The following is a 16,110-nucleotide window of genomic DNA, read 5'->3' as shown; positions in this document are numbered from 1 at the left end:
ATGCCTTCGATGGAAATGGTCAGACATGGCATATGGTGTTATCTGGATGGCTCCATGATGGCCGATGTTTGCTAGGACGGAAGAGGGATGAGGGCAGATGGCTGCATAACATAACCCCGCCTGTCGCTTGCCCCCCTCACCACCCCCAACAAAAGCAATGCAGTCAAGATCAGGACGCCCGTCAATCAAGATGATACTACAGACCGCAATGCTCTGCTGGCCAGCAAGGGGATTTACGCATCGAAACATATCGGAAACAAAGAGATATCCATTCAGCTATTTGGCCTGTTTGTGGACAAATACAGCCTTGCAACATCGAGATCAGCTCATACAGATCCAGCCGGAATCTGCCCCTGAACTACAATCATGACTTCTCATCTGCCTGTCCCAGCTTTTTCGTTTTGCCGAAACCGTCTTCGCCTAGGACATCCATCGCTTTCTTCAGTTTCCGCCCGCTGAAGAAACAGGCCACCTGGGGCATTAACCCCCCCCCCTAGTCTATAATCAACCGAGAGCCGTCGTATTTCTCGTCAGTGCCCCTCCTGGATCATCGAGGAACCCTCGCTCGCTATGCCAAACCAGACGTAGCATACCAACAATGCCGTTCATGCCATCGACCCATACCAGCCCCTACACTGCATGCGCTGCCTCCTCGCAAGAACCAGTAAAAGTCCAAGAAGGCCCGCCAAAAACTTCGCTAATCTATGCAATGCCCAACTCGCCCATCAGTCGGCCCAGCGCGTCCCGATTCAAGATTTCGTCTGAATCGTCCATGTCCGTGTCTGTGTCCGACGTCGGGTCCCACCCCTTAATTCCAAGCAGCTTGCGTTTCTACCGCATGATCTCCTGATAGATGAGTTGCTTGAGTTGTTCCTTGCTTAGATTATCCTTATGCTTATCGAAGTCGAAGAACTCTTCCGGGATCGGCGGCGCTGTCGGCTCATCCTCGGGATCGTGGTATGGCTCCAGGTACGGGTGCTTGAGGGCTTCCTCAACGGTAATGCGCTTAACGGGGTTGAAGGCAAGCAGCTTCTCAAGGAGGTCGAGAGCCAGGTCTGACGTCTTGGGGAACAGGGTCCGGAACGGCACCTTCTTCTTGAAGGGGAGCGATCGGATGTATTCGCGAGCACGACGAGACTTGATCCCATAGTAGTCTTCCATCGTCGGTGTGCCCAGAACATCGAGAATCAGGGTAAGCTGGTGGTGGTCTATGCAAATGTCAGCAATTCGCGTTCTCTATCAGCCACGAGGAAGGTAACCTACAGTCCTTGCCGGGGAAGAGAGGCTTTCCGCTGAGCATCTCCGCCAGAATACAGCCAACAGACCATACATCAATAGCCTTGGTGTACTCCTTGAACGTCAACATGATTTCCGGAGCACGGTACCATCGGGTGGCAACGTATTCGGTCATGAAGCCGGAGTTGTCCTCTTGAGAAGCAGCCGAACGAGCCAGGCCAAAGTCACAAACCTTCAGGTCACAGTTGGCATTCAGTAGCAGGTTGCTTGGCTTCAAGTCTCGGTGCAACACGTTGGCCGAGTGCATGGCCTTGAGGGCGCGAAGGGTCTGGTAAATGAAGTATTGGCAATGGTCGTCAGAGAGATCCTGCGTACGGATGACTCTGTGCATGTCTGTCTCCATCAACTCCTGGATAATATCAAGGTTAGCTAATGCAGGTTATGGGAGAGTAAATGTTGCACGACGCACTTGGATCAGATAGACCTCGTTGAAGGACTCATAGTTCCGAGGCTTCTGGATGTCGAGGATGGAGATGATGTTCTCGTGATTAAAGTAGCGCAGCAACTTCATCTCTCGGAGTGTTCGCAGACAGAACATAGAGTGGTCGAACGGGGTGATCTTCTTGATGGCGACCTTCTGGCCTGAGGGCTTGTGTATGGCAGAACTGCACCAGTGAATCAGTATTAGCATCCCATCGCAGCGCCTGCAAAATCCATTTCAACGTACCAGACGACACCGTAAGCACCCTCACCGACGACATCCTGAATATCGTACTGCTCACTAACGTTGAACGATATCTTGCGGGAGCCCGCGGCATTGGGAGGGTTTGCTCGCGACATGTTGGTTATCTGTCCAAGCAGATAGAAGGTTCAAGGAAATATGAATCGTTGAGAGGTATAGGCGGCACAATGACACTTTTTGCGGTCCGACGCTAGACCCTGGTTTCAGGTTATACGACGAGACCCGAGGTTTTTCGTCAGCTTCGTGAAAGTGCTCAGCCCCAAAATCGACCCAGCTGGAGTCTCGTGACAGTGTTATATCGAATTGAACCGGGCAATTACTCGGAAATGCTCGATCAAAAGGCAGGAATTTGCGCCCAGTACTGTCGACCTGTTCTGCGGAAGAAGTGGTATGGAACGAAAATGGCTCTTTGGCTGGTCGCTCGAATATGAGTGCCCGGGTTGAATGGGACAAGAACCAGCAATAATCGGCTGATTGTTTCAATTCTCTTTGTAGCGGTCGTTGCTCCCAGCCTAGTGCTGCGAGTTGATTGTTGGTTGGTTGGTTGGGTGGGTTGAATTGTCTGAATCGAGACACAGGATCGAGTTGTCAGTCTTTAGTTCTCGTCAGGTAAGGCGAAACATCCAAGAGGAACGAGGGTAATAAAGAAAGAGAGAGGGAAAAAAGGGCAGAAGGGGAAGATGATCCACGGGTTCGTCTAGTCACGGGTCGGGCCAGGCAAATCAGGAGCAATTACTCGCACTTCGCTTGAGAGGTTCCATGTAACATCAGCAACGAAGAGGCAGCAGTTGAGCGTCCCGAGTCCTGTCCGTGCCACGGCTTGGTCTTGCTAAGGACAGGCAGGTACCGTACCGGGTCGTGGTGGTGGAATGGGGAACACACACGCAATTGCAACCCGGGTCCGCTTTGGTAGTGACGAGGCCCAGGCGTTTAATCTTGGGAGTCGGCCGTAGTCTAGCCACTATGCAATTGGGATGGTGTGGCAAGAGTATAAAGGGTAGGTGACAAGAATCGCAGTAAAGCCTATCTATCGGTCGGGATGGAGAGAGGGGTGCGCGGTGCTAGGTACAGTACCGGGCACGGAGCTCTCTTTGTTGCTGGGTGTGCGATGGCAACTCGCTGTGGCGCGAGGGTGTATTGTATTGTATGGTAGGTCTCGGCAACAGCAGATTGACATGCGACAGCACTCAGGAAAACAACTATGTTTCGTCCCAAGATGTTGCAAGTTCCTGCAGATTGCAGACGAGAGGAAGGGAGGCAGACGGCTCAGGTACGGCAGCTCGCAGTCCTGATACGCAAAGTGGGTGTGGGTGTGGGTGAGGTCGCAGGAACAGGAGACAAGTCCAGCTGCGCGGCAGGCACGCCGTTCCTGTATGATCTTCGTGAGGGGTAAAAAAAAAAAATACAAGTACAGGGAGAGGGGGGAATGGAAGGTTTGGTTCTGCAGTTGCAGTGTAGTGCAAGTGTACAGTATGCAATCGGCACCAACTCGCTCACTGGGCATACAACAACACTCTCTCACCTTTTGGAGGGACACTTGGGAACGTGCCTGACTTGTTGCCCCGCAGTTCGGAGAGCAAAAGTTGGGATAGTTGTTGATCAGCAGGAGAGACGAGACGAGACGAGACCTATCCCCTGTGACTGGACCGAGTTTGTTCGTAGCAAGAAAGGGAAGCTCGAGTTCGTTTCTGCAAGCAGCGGGTTTTCGTGGCAAAGTGTGGGCGGAAGAGGGGAAGCAAGAAGCAATCGCCGTACCCAGACCCAGTCTGAACAATCAAAAGAGAGAAAAGGGAGGGACAGATAGAGAGAGCGCCGTCGGTAGTCGAGACAGAACGGCAAAGGAGACCGGACGAGAAGAATCAGGGAGGAAAAGGCTTTGCAATGCCAGTCTATCAATAAATCAATCGGTTAATGAATGGATGGATGGATTGATGGACGGACGAGTGAGTGAGTGTTTGATGGAGCTGGAGCGCGGGGCAGGCAGGCAGGAGAATGTGACTGGAGCACTGTCGAGTGAGGTCGTCTAAGCAGCCTGCAGTTGGGTGACAATACACACTTACCTTACACGGTACCTGGTCTTCTCACTGCATGTACGCCTGCATACAGGTATTGTTGCTTGCTTGCTGCTTGCTTGCTCTATCAGTCCATCAATGGAATGAAGCGCGAACGGGCTGAACAAGACAAGTCGGGTGGATGAGGTGGGTTGAGGTGGTGGATGAGGGGTAACAGTAGCGGTAGCGAGCAAGCAATAGCAACCCACCTCAGCTTCTGGCTCAGGCTCGGCCAAGCCAATCAGGGCCCCTAGCCAGGGAATGGCCGACATGGAGGGGGCCACGGTAGCCTGTCAGACAGCATTTCGACACACCCACCTATGAAGCAGGAGGCGTATCCAAAGCAGGTACTTACATCTTTACTATGTTTGATAAAATATTGCATCAAAGGAGAGCCACCTACTGCATACAAGTAGCTAGTTGGTACGTATCTGGCATATATTGCTTCTTGAATGAGCGAGCCCATTGCAGAACATTGATCGGATATCGACTGAGTAAGCTGTGTCCGGGGACAGAGTTTTCCACCCCGGCAGTTATACTCGCACTGCATACAAGACATGCATGTACCCAGGCTACCTATATTGTCTCAAGAACCAGGGCATTATACAGACAACGTCGTAGCGAATAAACAAGCAGTCCATAGAACGCAGCTCTCGCTCTCTCATAGCGATCCATCTCCCCACTGAGTTGCACTCGCACAACCACATTCGAACCTCCTCCAATATCCCTCCGTATCGGCATCATCACCAGCACAGTCTAGGAAACTGCCTAGAAGAAGTCTAGTGCCAGCCCAGAACCAGCCGGGAGAAACCTTTGAAACCAACCAACATGAGACAAGCTAGAAGTGTCGAGGTCTGTTCGGGATGTCAATATTAAGGTTAACCGAGTGGATATTTCGGGTCGTCCTATGGGCTTTGCTTCGCTGTCATGTTACTGCTGACTCGCAACAGCAATCCCAGCTACGATCAGCAGCAGCAGCATCCGTCATCATCACCATCATGTCTTGTGGATAGCCAAAACCCGTGCGGAGCATTCCTGATGAGCTCGTCACAACTGTAATCATTTCGGTTGGTCAAAGTAGGGAGACGCATGCAGTATTGCTGCTTCTCCAGGTTCAACAGCCCAGAGCAGCTTCGCTCCACGTGGTTCCTATATTTACTGCCCGCTGAAAGCGAGGCACTTGTGGGCAATCAGAAAACCAAATTTGGTTAACGCGGTCAGCTTCACGACAGGGACAGTCCCTCGGTCAGGGGTCGCGAATCGGCGAATCCTGATCTGGCGGGGGGTCGGCGGTCCCCATCCGTCATGCTCGTCTCGCCGGGCAACCCTTGCTGCTGAGAGCTGAACTAGCACTCTCGCGAGTCCTGTTAGCGTCCTTGTGCTGATGGTCGATAGATGAATCGGCTACAAGGCTCGGCCGACTCTTTTGAAGCGTGACCTGGACTGGGAATCAGTACAAATGTAGATATTTTGGGATACGAGCACTGAAAGTGCCAGGCAGCTTCCGTCGAACTTGTTTGTCCCAAGGTTCGGAAAGCACTGATCGGCGATGTCTGTACATACTCGCATCACAGTTCTTCGTCCAAACAGAGAGCGCCCGTAGCCGCTTTTCCTGGCCCCCTACACAGGACACGCTTGCCGGCCCAATTAGCTTGCAACTTAGGCGCCCTGTCAGCAAGTGGGCGCGTGTTTCACTGTCTTGGATCTTCTTGTTTCACACATTTGGGTGAGACTCCAGAAAAGGCCCAGGATCCCTGTTACTTGATACTTGAATTGGACATGCGAGGTGCCAAATGCGATGATGACCATAATGCAATGCGAAAAAGGTTCAATCAGGGAAAAAGCCAACCGCCCCAGCATACTCGCGACACGACCTTCTTGACCACCTGTTAGTCCTTACCAAGAACCATGTATGTACATACTAAATTGCCAATATCCAACCCAACTTACTGGGACAAATCTAGGGCAGAAGCAAAGCCCCACTGCCCAACCTGCCGGCCTCTACACGACGCAGCCTGCCCTAGACCCTGGCTGCCTCGACCGACAGACCGGTGTTTCGGACAGATTCAACCATTTGAGTAGAATCGCATCTGGCAATGCTCACAGGTTCACGCTTGACGCTTTATTTCGCTGTCCCTCTTCCGAGCTCATGAGTAAGTGTGCAATTGTCGTTGACTGCATCAATTTTTGGCTTGCGCCTCACGTGAACTTCTTCATCCCGAGCCCCCTTTTTTGATATAGATACTGAGGATGGGGATGATTGATGAACGTGCATGGACGGGGAGTAGTATGTATGTATTGATGAATGTGGTCATTCCTTTGCATTGTATCGTTTCATGTCACTCGACTTTTCTTTAAGATGAACTGCCTCAACCTCGGCGTCTATACAAGTATGCGTTCATGCATCGACCTTGCGTTGTGTGAAGCCCCTTACTGCACGACCTGATGGGCGTCATCATCGTCAGAACCTTCTTTGCCGCTACAAAATTCGAACCCAAAAACAATGCCGTCGCTTAGTTACTCACCTTCTCTCTTAGGCTACCCATCCATTGGCCAAAACTCATTCCCTGGTCCGCCCGGTCCTCCACCAGGAGTGTCTGCGCCCACAACTTGAGACTAGGTTCGCCGTCCTCGCGCACAATGTATAGGTGCGGTACGATGATGCTGCCGACACCCCGGGACAGGTGATCTCGGCTCTTCTGGATAACGGCTCGGACTCGCTCGTTGAAGTCGTTGTCTAGTTCGGGGATCGAGCCCTTGCCCGCTCGGAGCTGTGTTCGGTCCGCGACGCCGAATACGTCGGTGAGCAACTGGGGAACGGCGTCTCGGCCTACCCACAGGAACTGTGTCTGTCCATCGTCAATAAGGTAAAGACCGTAACTAACGAATCTCTCCGAAGACAGGTTCAGAGGTGGCGGTAGCACAGTTTGGTTGGTCTCTCCGTCTGGCACGCCGGCATTGTCAGGCATGTCGTGTAGCGAGTAGAGCCGCGGGTAGATGTATTGCATTAGCAGCGGAAGAGGCAATGTAGAGAGCAAGCAAAGTGCCGCTGAACGCAGATCAGAAGGAATCTGGGCTGATTTCCGAAGTCCGACATTCTTGATTAAACCAAGGAACAGTATCGGCAGAGCGCGCAGATTTGCTGGGAACTGGAGACCACCTCCACCCATGCTACCACCACCCAGCTCCTTCTTGAAAGTCTGGAGAAGCTCGGTAAGCTTGCTTTGCAGAGCATCGCGCGCCGCATCCAATCCACTGCTCAGAGCACGTTCTACCGCCTTATGACTGAAGTAGGTGGTGATGGCGCATTGATCTGCTGATGCGTATATGTCTGCCAGGTTGGTAGTTGTAGGAATCGCAAGGGTCATGACACGAATGCGTCGCTCGCCGTTGCATGTCGTGTACAGCACACCAGCCTGCAGGCAGACGTAATTCTTCTGCAGGGTCTCGTCGATGGCAACTTCGACAACGTAGCACTGGTCGCGAGGGAAGGCCGGGAAGGCGCATAGATCGGAGCTTCTGTTAAAGAAGTTACCGTAGAATGTGTTCATGCGCAGGCCTGTCGTAGCTCTTACTCTCAGAACCGCCTCCAGTCCAATCTCGGAAGAGAGATAGTCGCTAAATTCGGAAGCAAACTTGATGGCATCCTCAGACCGGCCAGCATTCCAGCCAGGGTAAAACCAAGTCTGGCCACCAGTGTACCGGGGAAGGTTGCTCAGCGAGGCCACATCCTGGTAGCTCGACGAGAACAAGAACATGTCGATCGATACTTGGTTCTTGGAGCACTCGACGGCAAATGACTTGTAGAAGCTGTTTGCCGTTTGCAGCAAACCGCTCTCCTTGGAGGTCCCCAGCATCTTCTTGTCATCTCGCACGTCTAACTTGCCGACTCCCATATTGGGGAGCGACGCGCTCAAAACCACCATCTTGCCACCGAGAGGAGAGATGAGCTTGTGGCCAGCTCTCAAAGCGGAGCCCATGGCTGACCCATTATTTTGGTTGTTCTGGAACATCTCGGGGAGCTTGGCGAGGAAGCTCTCGATACTGGCCCGGCTCTCGGTGAGGGGGACAAGTAGGTCCTGGGGAACGGGCAAGAATGGCTCATCCAAGTCGCTGACGACCAGCATGCTCGTCTCCGCATTTTCATCGCCATCCTTGGGGACGGAGAAGTAGTGTAAGCTCGAGTCGACCGCAATGAAACCAAGGCGCGTGCGTCGATCAGCATTCGGTATCCTGTTAAGACTGTCCAGAATGGTGCGAGCGCTAGTCGCAAGGAGGCCGGACGATACTGCGGCGTAGCTGACGTCGAAGAGGAAAAGGTAGACCAGGGGCTGAGGCGGGCGGACCATGTACTCCTGGGGCGCGACGAATTCCACAACAGCGTGGTTCAGCTCGGCTCTCTCCCATCTGTTGACACTCTTTTGTGCGGCAGCATCCCAGTCAAAGGCCTGGGGGACATCGTTGGTGAGGTTGCACATGTTGCACCTCCACCTGTGGCCCTGGTCCAAAAAGATAACATAAGGGTTGATGTATGTTCTGCATCGTCGGCAGCGGGCGATAACCTGGTCTTGCACAACTGGCACGGGATCGTCGATATCATGGAGCGCGGCGTAAGGTTGGATGACGAGGGCGAAAGGAAGCTTCGACTTCTTCAAGAGAGAATGCGTTGTAGGGACGGCATTCAGGGTAGATCGAATGTACTTCGGGGAGCAGTTGGCATCGGGGGATTGGGTGACGCTAGCCTAGCACGCATTTCGTGTTAGCATACGATCCCAGCAATACGACGAGCAGTGAGACTTACATTGGGTGGTAGAATGCAGGGGGGCGGTGGCAGATCCAGTTCCGACACGTTAAAGGGCTGGTTCAACAGGTCGGTAGGATAGAGCTGGTTCAGAGCAACGCGAGCCTGCTGCTGGGCTGGCTGGGCCGATGCAGGTTGTCCACCCATGTTCATGTTCTGCATGCCCGCGGTAATACCGCCCATGCCCGGCGTGCCAGGTACGGCAGCACCCTGGTAGTAGGCATCTGGGGCTTGATAACCACCAACACCAGGCTGGGCGGGAGTGCCAGCGGGAGGCATGCCATACCCGGCGGCGGTAGGGCTGGCGCCGTAGGCAGGAGCAGAAGCACCGCCATAGCCGGCTTGGAAGTCTTGCTGAGCCGGGTAGCCCATGGGACTTGCGCCCGGGCCAGGCTGACCGGGCATCATGCCGCCGGCAACGGGAGCGCCCGCAGCGGCATTGCCTCCGGCGCCAAATTCGTAGGCCTGTGTCGCATATCCTCGCTTCTTCTTCTTTCCCGCATCGCCAGGTTGTTGTGGCTGCATGGGGGGCGGCGAACCTGCGGCGGCCATGTCGGGATACTGCTGCTGGTCCTGTTCGAATTGCTGCTGCGGGGGGAATTGGCCGTAGCCATCATTGGGGGCAGCCATGGCGGCGCAATGGTCAAAGCACCGCTAGAGTTGGGTTCCAGGCAATAAGGTGATTTGGTTGGTTGCGATGCCTGGAAAAGTCGACGAGATGGGAGAGGGTCGCAGAGGTGTCGTCGGTGAGGATGATGGGGGAGCTCTGCTTGGAAGTGGGATGGATACTTTAGTAATAAATGCAAGGTGGTACCTAACCGAGTAGGCAAGGTAGGCTGGTAGGTTAACCTAGAGTAGTGACCACCTCCCGCCTTTTCTAGCAGCCTAGCACAGGTGGCCTTTTCGACGTTGCTTCCACTGCGGCCTGGGTCTTGTGGCCACGCTGGAGCGCCAGAGACATCAATTGGAAATACTTACTCCTCTTACTTGGTCAAGGGAGCAATTTACTTGGCAGATGGACAGCTTTACAGTACCTGCTGAGCATAGATGAATTGAGATTCTGGATTTGCCGTCACTGTGGTGCAATGGCATGCACTCCGTACCTTGGATGCACGAATCACCAATGTGTCTTTTTGCATTCAATGATACACCACCAGACTGAGGCTACTAGGAACCAGGCTGGGTCCGTGTGCTCCAGTCTATACTCCAGCACGCACCTAATGCCGAATGCGTGCATGTCATGTTCATGGCCAATTCATTGATCTATGCATCAGTTAATATTTGGGTGCCTGGTGTCTGGGTACTGTACCGCGCAGTTGTTTCCGTCTGCCCAGCTGTTACCTCTACTCTCTTGGAACTAATTGTAGGTGAGCTGTCCACATCCCCCTGCACGGATAATATTCCGTTCGCCGATGGCCGACGTCACCTCGGCCAGCACTATGAGCAGCTGAAGAACAGCTGCCAGATCCCCAAGCACCCTGACTTGACTTGACCCATACATTGTATCGTGCAATCAATGCTAGCACGTCCCCTCCATCCCCACCATCTATTTCTCAAGGGACGGACTATCTGCCATGTGATGATCGTTATACGGTAGAATTGTATAATGGTGCTCTGTTCTTGTTGGAGAGCACCATCTGAGAGCGCCATACTGCGCACATCCTGACTAGAAGCTGGGGTCTACACGCAAAGACGGGACAAGTCGGCATGGTTGACGAATCCAATGTGGCTCAGTGCCTACCTTCCTGTAGGTATGCTCTGTATGTCACATATCAATCATTGCCCCTGGAAACATATTGAATGGATACATACGCAAGTACAGTTGCAGCTGAGCCGCGGCGAAGAGGAAGCCACCATCCAGGGTCAGTTGACAGCCCGTCTCAGCTCAGCCCCATAAGGTCTCGAACTCAATTGCGTGAAAGGGGCATTCTTCCAAAGTGAATAGATACATGTAGCCTGGGCTGATGTTGGCTGCAAGCCAGGTATCGCGCAGTGGTAGGTACATGTATATATCATCTTGCCCCAACGGCCGACTTCAAGTTTCTCTGCTTTCTTTCTCTGCGATTGTCTCCTTTTTCTTTGTCCAGTCAGGCTCCAATCCCCGTAGATTCGAGTCCCGTCCTCCCCGCGCCGTCCACCAAACCATCCTAGCCGCCTAAAGAATTGATTGACACCAGTTTCCAATCGAGCGAGGCCCTTCCCGGTAACAATAAACCACCCAGCACCCACAACCACACACGGTCCAAGCGACTTTCTACATTTGACTGGAACCATGGCTTCAACATTCGGGTAAGCAGCCAGAGCACCCGCGCGCGCGAGTCGTGCATATTCCCCGTCGCAATTCTCCATTGGCAACTTCGCAATGCGATCGATCTTCGCGCGCAAGATACTATGCAAATCCTGTCTCCATTTGCTTGCTGGGTACATCCGTACACCAATGAGACATCTGAAACCACAGTTATATAATAAAAAGGCATCGAACTAACATTACATGCGCTCGCCCGCACATAGCCAGCTCTTCTCCCTCTTCGTCCTCTTCGTCTTCATCGGCGGCGCCGTCTTTGTCGGGTACCACATCTGGGCGAGCGTGGGCAAAATCCAGCAGTCGGCGGCGGACCGCATGGCGCGCAAGAACGTCGTCTTCACCAAGGACGGTATGCGCGTCGGCGTCAAGCACGTTGAGCAGGAGCGCTACGTCGACGCCACCCAGAGCTGGTTCGTCAAGGCCTGGAACATGGCCGCGCCCGCGCCAATCCAAGCCACGACTTCCTCATCGAGCGCTGCTGCCGCTTCCAAGGCCAAGAGGAGACAATGAGTCAGATGGAAAACAGAGGTGGGGCAGGAGTTGCGAGCATTTACGGAAGAGCGCTGCACATAAAGTACGGCGGTGCATCGGGGTCACAGTAGGATGGACACGTGGAACGGGACGGTTCGAGTGATACCACGGATCAAGACCAAGCCCTTACACGGGCGAGATCCAACCCCCCAAAAAGGAGGTATGGGTATACGTAGCGGCTCTTTTCTCCATCTCGAGACAGAATGCCAGAGACAACAACGTGTGGACATATGGCAGATGGCAGGTGGCGTTGTAGATGCACAGGTATTTGCAAAATGCGAACCATGAGACTATTCACGGGAGAGAATACTCTCGATCTCCACCTGAAAGGCTACGAGATAGCTTGCGCATTGCCCCGAATGAATGAATACATCGGGGCCACAAGTCTCAGGAGGGCATATGATTCTTTTTTGTCCTACGCTATACTGCATTTTCTTAAGAATGATTCAGTTCTTCGTACTGATGCGCATTATGGCATCTGGGCTAGACCAAGCGATCAGGACGCTCCAACGGCACTCTCACCATAATGGACACGGTTGCAGCAACACGGAATCGCCAACAGACCTCGCATTTCTGAGTTGCTTATGTAATGCCACGTGTATATATACACACATAATGTAGGAGTTTACAAGAAAATGTATATATGTGAGAGAGACTGGCTCTATACAGCACGGATCGACTATTTTGAGACCCCGACTGCATACTGGTGAGCCTAAGTGACAACGCCGGATTTAGGGAACTGCTTGACTACATAGACATAAGCTAGAAGCCCAAACCTCCCACTAGCCATCCACGTGATAGTTGAAGATAACATGAACATTATCATGCCCGTTGCTTTGCGATACATTTGCAAACCGTTGTATCGAAGATAGCCACCCCTTTATAGAAATATTGATATGCCCCCATGGCACTATCACGCTAGTATTCATTCATTTTGCGACAGTTTCAAGCCTTCGTTTGGTCGGTTGGTTGGCTTGTTTATTCATGCTCGTTTTTCAATGCTGAGAGGAGGAAGGAACAGGACTGGGTCGTTCGGGGAGCTGTACGCAGAGGTGAATGTTAGCACAGCGTCGCGAAAACTGTAAGTCGCAAAAGGGGGCTGGTTTTCACATACCGTCAGCCAGCTCTGTGCAACCCACTGTGTCTCGTGCGAAGTCGTAGGACCGGCCGCCTTGGCCAACAGGTCCGCGCGGCGTTGGTCGAAGTGCTCCTTGTGCATCGCCTCGCGCTGCTGAAGCGGGTTCATGGTGTAGCCCGGGGTCGGCGCGGTAGTGCGTGCCGACGTCAGCTTCTCAAAGTTGTGGGCGGCGCCGTACGGAGAGGCCATCAGCCCGTCGCGACGGATCATCATGGAAGGAATGCGGATTTGCAGCTAAGGTTTGGTTGTCAGTCTTGTCGTGTCATGCATAATCGGCCGTCATGGTTAGCTCAAGAAGAAGCAAACTTACATCAGCCAAGATGTGTGCGTATTTTACACCGAGATCGTTGCCGATGTACCGAAGCCTGCCAACCGTCCAAGCTCGCTGGTTATCGGTGGTGTAGTCCTGACCCATGAGGCAGCTGAGCGGCCAGGTCAGGAAGTAGCCCGCCAGGCTCTTGAGTGCGTCCTCCTCGCCGCAAGCGAACTGGCCGAGGTTGGCGCGCTGGACTATGTGCGGCTTGTTGAGGTGCCAGCCCAGATGGTAGGGGACGGATGCGATGATGTCGGTGATGGTGTCCATGCAGGTACGCGAGGCGGTGGCGTACTCGGGCGTCGTGCGGAAGTCGATGGGCGCGCAGACCCAGGCAGCGCTGCGAACGATGAGCGAGGCCAGGATCAGCCGCGCCGTCCGCGTCATGTTCCAGACACTGGCAATGTAGAAATCCCTGTAGACGTCGACGCGGCCAGGGTACACCTCCGCCTTGGAGTAGTCGCCGTTGGGCACGTTGTCCTCCCAGGCGACCGTCTTCCAGTGCCAATGCTCCGGCACGTTCCGCATCCAGTTGACCGCCTCCTGGTCGACCGTCTGGCACCTCCGGATCATGTTGAGCATAATCTCGACGTTTTCGGGCGACCGGACCATGCTGTTCATCAGCCGTGTGACTTCGGCGCGGAGCTCGCCCGTCTTGATCATGATCCGCTGGCAATCACCAGCGGATTGGTCTTTGATGGCATCGGTAAGCCACCACTCGACGCCCATGATGGGCGCCTTTCCGGTCGTGAGGGTATGGATAATCTAGCACGCAGAGTCAGTAATTCAAGTATAGCTATATCGCAAAGCCACGGGGAAGAGGCGTACCATCTGTGTGCGAACAGCGACGAACAGCATCAGACCGTTCTTGGTCCTCAGCTGTTTACGGCCTCGTTGCTTCACCAGCTGAATGGCGCCTTCGATGTGCGAGCCCCACGCCAGCATACCAATCTGCTTTGCCGTAATGTTTTCGAAGAGGCCGAGCAGTAGCACGGCGGCCAGGGTAGTGTCTGTCTTTTGCTGTTCTGGGTCTCTCAATGCCTGGTTCGTCCCCACAAGCGCCTGCGTATATTCGTTCAGAGCCTTGTCGGCAAACCTGTTCCTCGAAGCTGAACGGTTGTTGATGAGCGCCATGGAGCAGGCGTTGAAGGCGTGTTGGAGATGGCTTTCGGCGCCTTCGGCCTTGATCATGGGCACCAGGAAGTCCATGAACCCTCGGGTGCTCCCTTGCCTCGGCATGAGAACAAAGTTGGACACAAAGTGGCACGATGCCTGCGTCTCTACCGGCACAGTCAGGGCGGGGATGATGGCCTGCTCCATTGGTGATTTGACCACTTCCTTGACCACGGCCGGATTCAGAGCGAAGGAGCTCCCTGGGCCCTCGCCGTCCAGTTTGCCGGCCTTGGCGAGGGCCTTCTTGTTGGCCTTGCGGGCCCTTCGCTCGGTAGCCTGTGTTTCATTCCGGAAGACCAGGTCGAACTCGTCTTTGTAGCCAGGGCATTGTCTCCGCGATTTTGCGCATTGGTTGCACGTCGGCTTTGTCTCGTCACACTTGATCCTCCTCGTGCGGCACATCTGACAGCCCCTCGAGGGCTTCCCACAGTAAACCATGTTGAGCTCGCGATTTGACGTATGTCCAAGTGGTGTTGGTGGTGGTTATGTAAGTCTGTGTGTACATGAATAGCTTCGGAACTTAGCGAATGACAAAGCTGGCCCTTTTGAGTGATCTTGGGGCGCCTTATAGCGATGCCAAACCAGTATTGCAGGCAACTAGCTGTTTGTGGATATAAAGGATAGTGATGAGATGGTGCGTCGTAGGGAGACAGGGCCCGGCTGGCGATCACGTCGGCAATATGTAAGAACCCTGGGAATCAGCCGGTGTATATGCAGGGGTATGAAACCCAAGAAGTAAGCATATACGGAGAATACGATAGGCAGCGTTTGGCGCGCAAGCAGCGTCGTCGTAAATATGATTCTCTCTTCTCGTACTCGTACGTACAGGCGCTGCGAGAGCCGATGCGGTTGCACTGATGTGACGGGGTACCTGGTGAAGGAGAGGGAGAAGATGAAGAAGGCCCTTGCAATGGTTACGCACGGATGAGGGTTGAGCAGGGTAAAATGTGATTAAGGTAAAGTAAGGTAGCAACGAGAAACGTCGTCCCTATTGTGAATGACACCCTGCACACCCACTTTTTGAACGGCTTGCCGGTTCGTAGGTCGAAGCAAGCAGGACCTCTGGGCAGTATGTAGCCCTGGGCCTCGCAGCCGTAGTAAGGCCAGGCAGGGAAGTGAAGGGGTAAGGTGAACAGCGGTGACCCCCGTTGCAAGCGAGTAATTGTGGCGTTGCCGGTACCCAATGGGGGAAATGCAGAAACAAGAGCCGAGCAGACGCATAGGAAATGGGCAGGTATTCAGTTTGAGAAGCGTTTCTCCGCAGGCCAATAGGGCAAAGCCGCATTTCCAGGATGGCAGGATGGAGCCCGCCAAGGCTGTCTTTTGATTCGGGGAGCTGCCCGCGCCACCGGATCGGGAACGATGGATTGCACGATGGCCGTCTACTAATAGAGGAGGCAGAGGGTGGAGTGACTGAGTTGAAATCATGCTATTGCTATTGTTCATCGGGGTCTAGTGACGGTCTGCCCTAGCCGAAACAGAGGCCGTCCACCAGTTCGATGCCTGAACAAGAAGGAAGCACTGACAGGCCAAGGCCAGGCCAGAGACGGAGGAGAGTACCTCTCGAAGGGCTAGTAGAGTTTCGGGAGACACCGGCGTCGAGACAGTTTTCTGCCACTTCAATGTCGGCGTCGGGACTGTGGGCTGCGTAATGTTTCATTTCGGATGGCAGTACTTTCAGGATGGATCGGCATTGGTCCCAATTTTGTTGTCCTCTCTCTCTCTCTCTCTTCTCTTCTCTAAAGAGTACCTATCGAGGAGACAGGAGAGAGAGAGAGAGAGAGGTTCGGAATACTACATGGCCCTGCCCGTAAATGCCG

The 16,110-nt window shown here is 53.7% G+C and overlaps 4 protein-coding genes across 4 annotated transcripts; 1 reads left to right on the top strand and 3 right to left on the bottom strand.

The window, feature by feature from the left end:
• Positions 1-831: 831 nt before the first annotated feature.
• Positions 832-2,076, bottom strand: PG985_002691 (Mitogen-activated protein kinase; the record flags this gene model as incomplete). The annotated part of the gene is made up of 4 exons (XM_066822460.1): positions 832-1,208; positions 1,264-1,645; positions 1,706-1,901; positions 1,964-2,076. The coding sequence occupies 4 exons, from the start codon at positions 2,074-2,076 to the stop codon at positions 832-834; spliced, it is 1,068 nt and encodes a 355-aa protein (XP_066689892.1).
• A 4,466-nt stretch (positions 2,077-6,542) lies between these two features.
• On the bottom strand, positions 6,543-9,460 carry PG985_002690 (uncharacterized protein; the record flags this gene model as incomplete). The annotated part of the gene is made up of 2 exons (XM_066822459.1): positions 6,543-8,771; positions 8,831-9,460. 2 exons carry the CDS (start codon positions 9,458-9,460, stop codon positions 6,543-6,545), a joined length of 2,859 nt encoding a protein of 952 aa, XP_066689891.1.
• Positions 9,461-11,321: 1,861 nt separating this feature from the next.
• PG985_002689 (uncharacterized protein) lies at positions 11,322-11,645 on the top strand (the record flags this gene model as incomplete). The annotated part of the gene is made up of 1 exon (XM_066822458.1): positions 11,322-11,645. One exon carries the CDS (start codon positions 11,322-11,324, stop codon positions 11,643-11,645), a length of 324 nt encoding a protein of 107 aa, XP_066689890.1.
• A 1,016-nt stretch (positions 11,646-12,661) lies between these two features.
• Positions 12,662-14,728, bottom strand: PG985_002688 (uncharacterized protein; the record flags this gene model as incomplete). Its single annotated transcript, XM_066822457.1, has 4 exons — positions 12,662-12,706; positions 12,781-13,038; positions 13,115-13,882; positions 13,946-14,728. The coding sequence occupies 4 exons, from the start codon at positions 14,726-14,728 to the stop codon at positions 12,662-12,664; spliced, it is 1,854 nt and encodes a 617-aa protein (XP_066689889.1).
• Between the last annotated feature and the right edge of the window lie 1,382 nt (positions 14,729-16,110).

The sequence above is a fragment of the Apiospora marii genome (genome assembly GCF_038362585.1).
Source record: "Apiospora marii strain CBS 49790 chromosome Unknown utg000002l_segment0_segment0, whole genome shotgun sequence".
Lineage (NCBI taxonomy): Eukaryota > Fungi > Ascomycota > Sordariomycetes > Amphisphaeriales > Apiosporaceae > Apiospora > Apiospora marii.
Note: the sequence above shows the minus strand (reverse complement) of the source record. Positions and strands in the feature narration are given on the sequence as shown.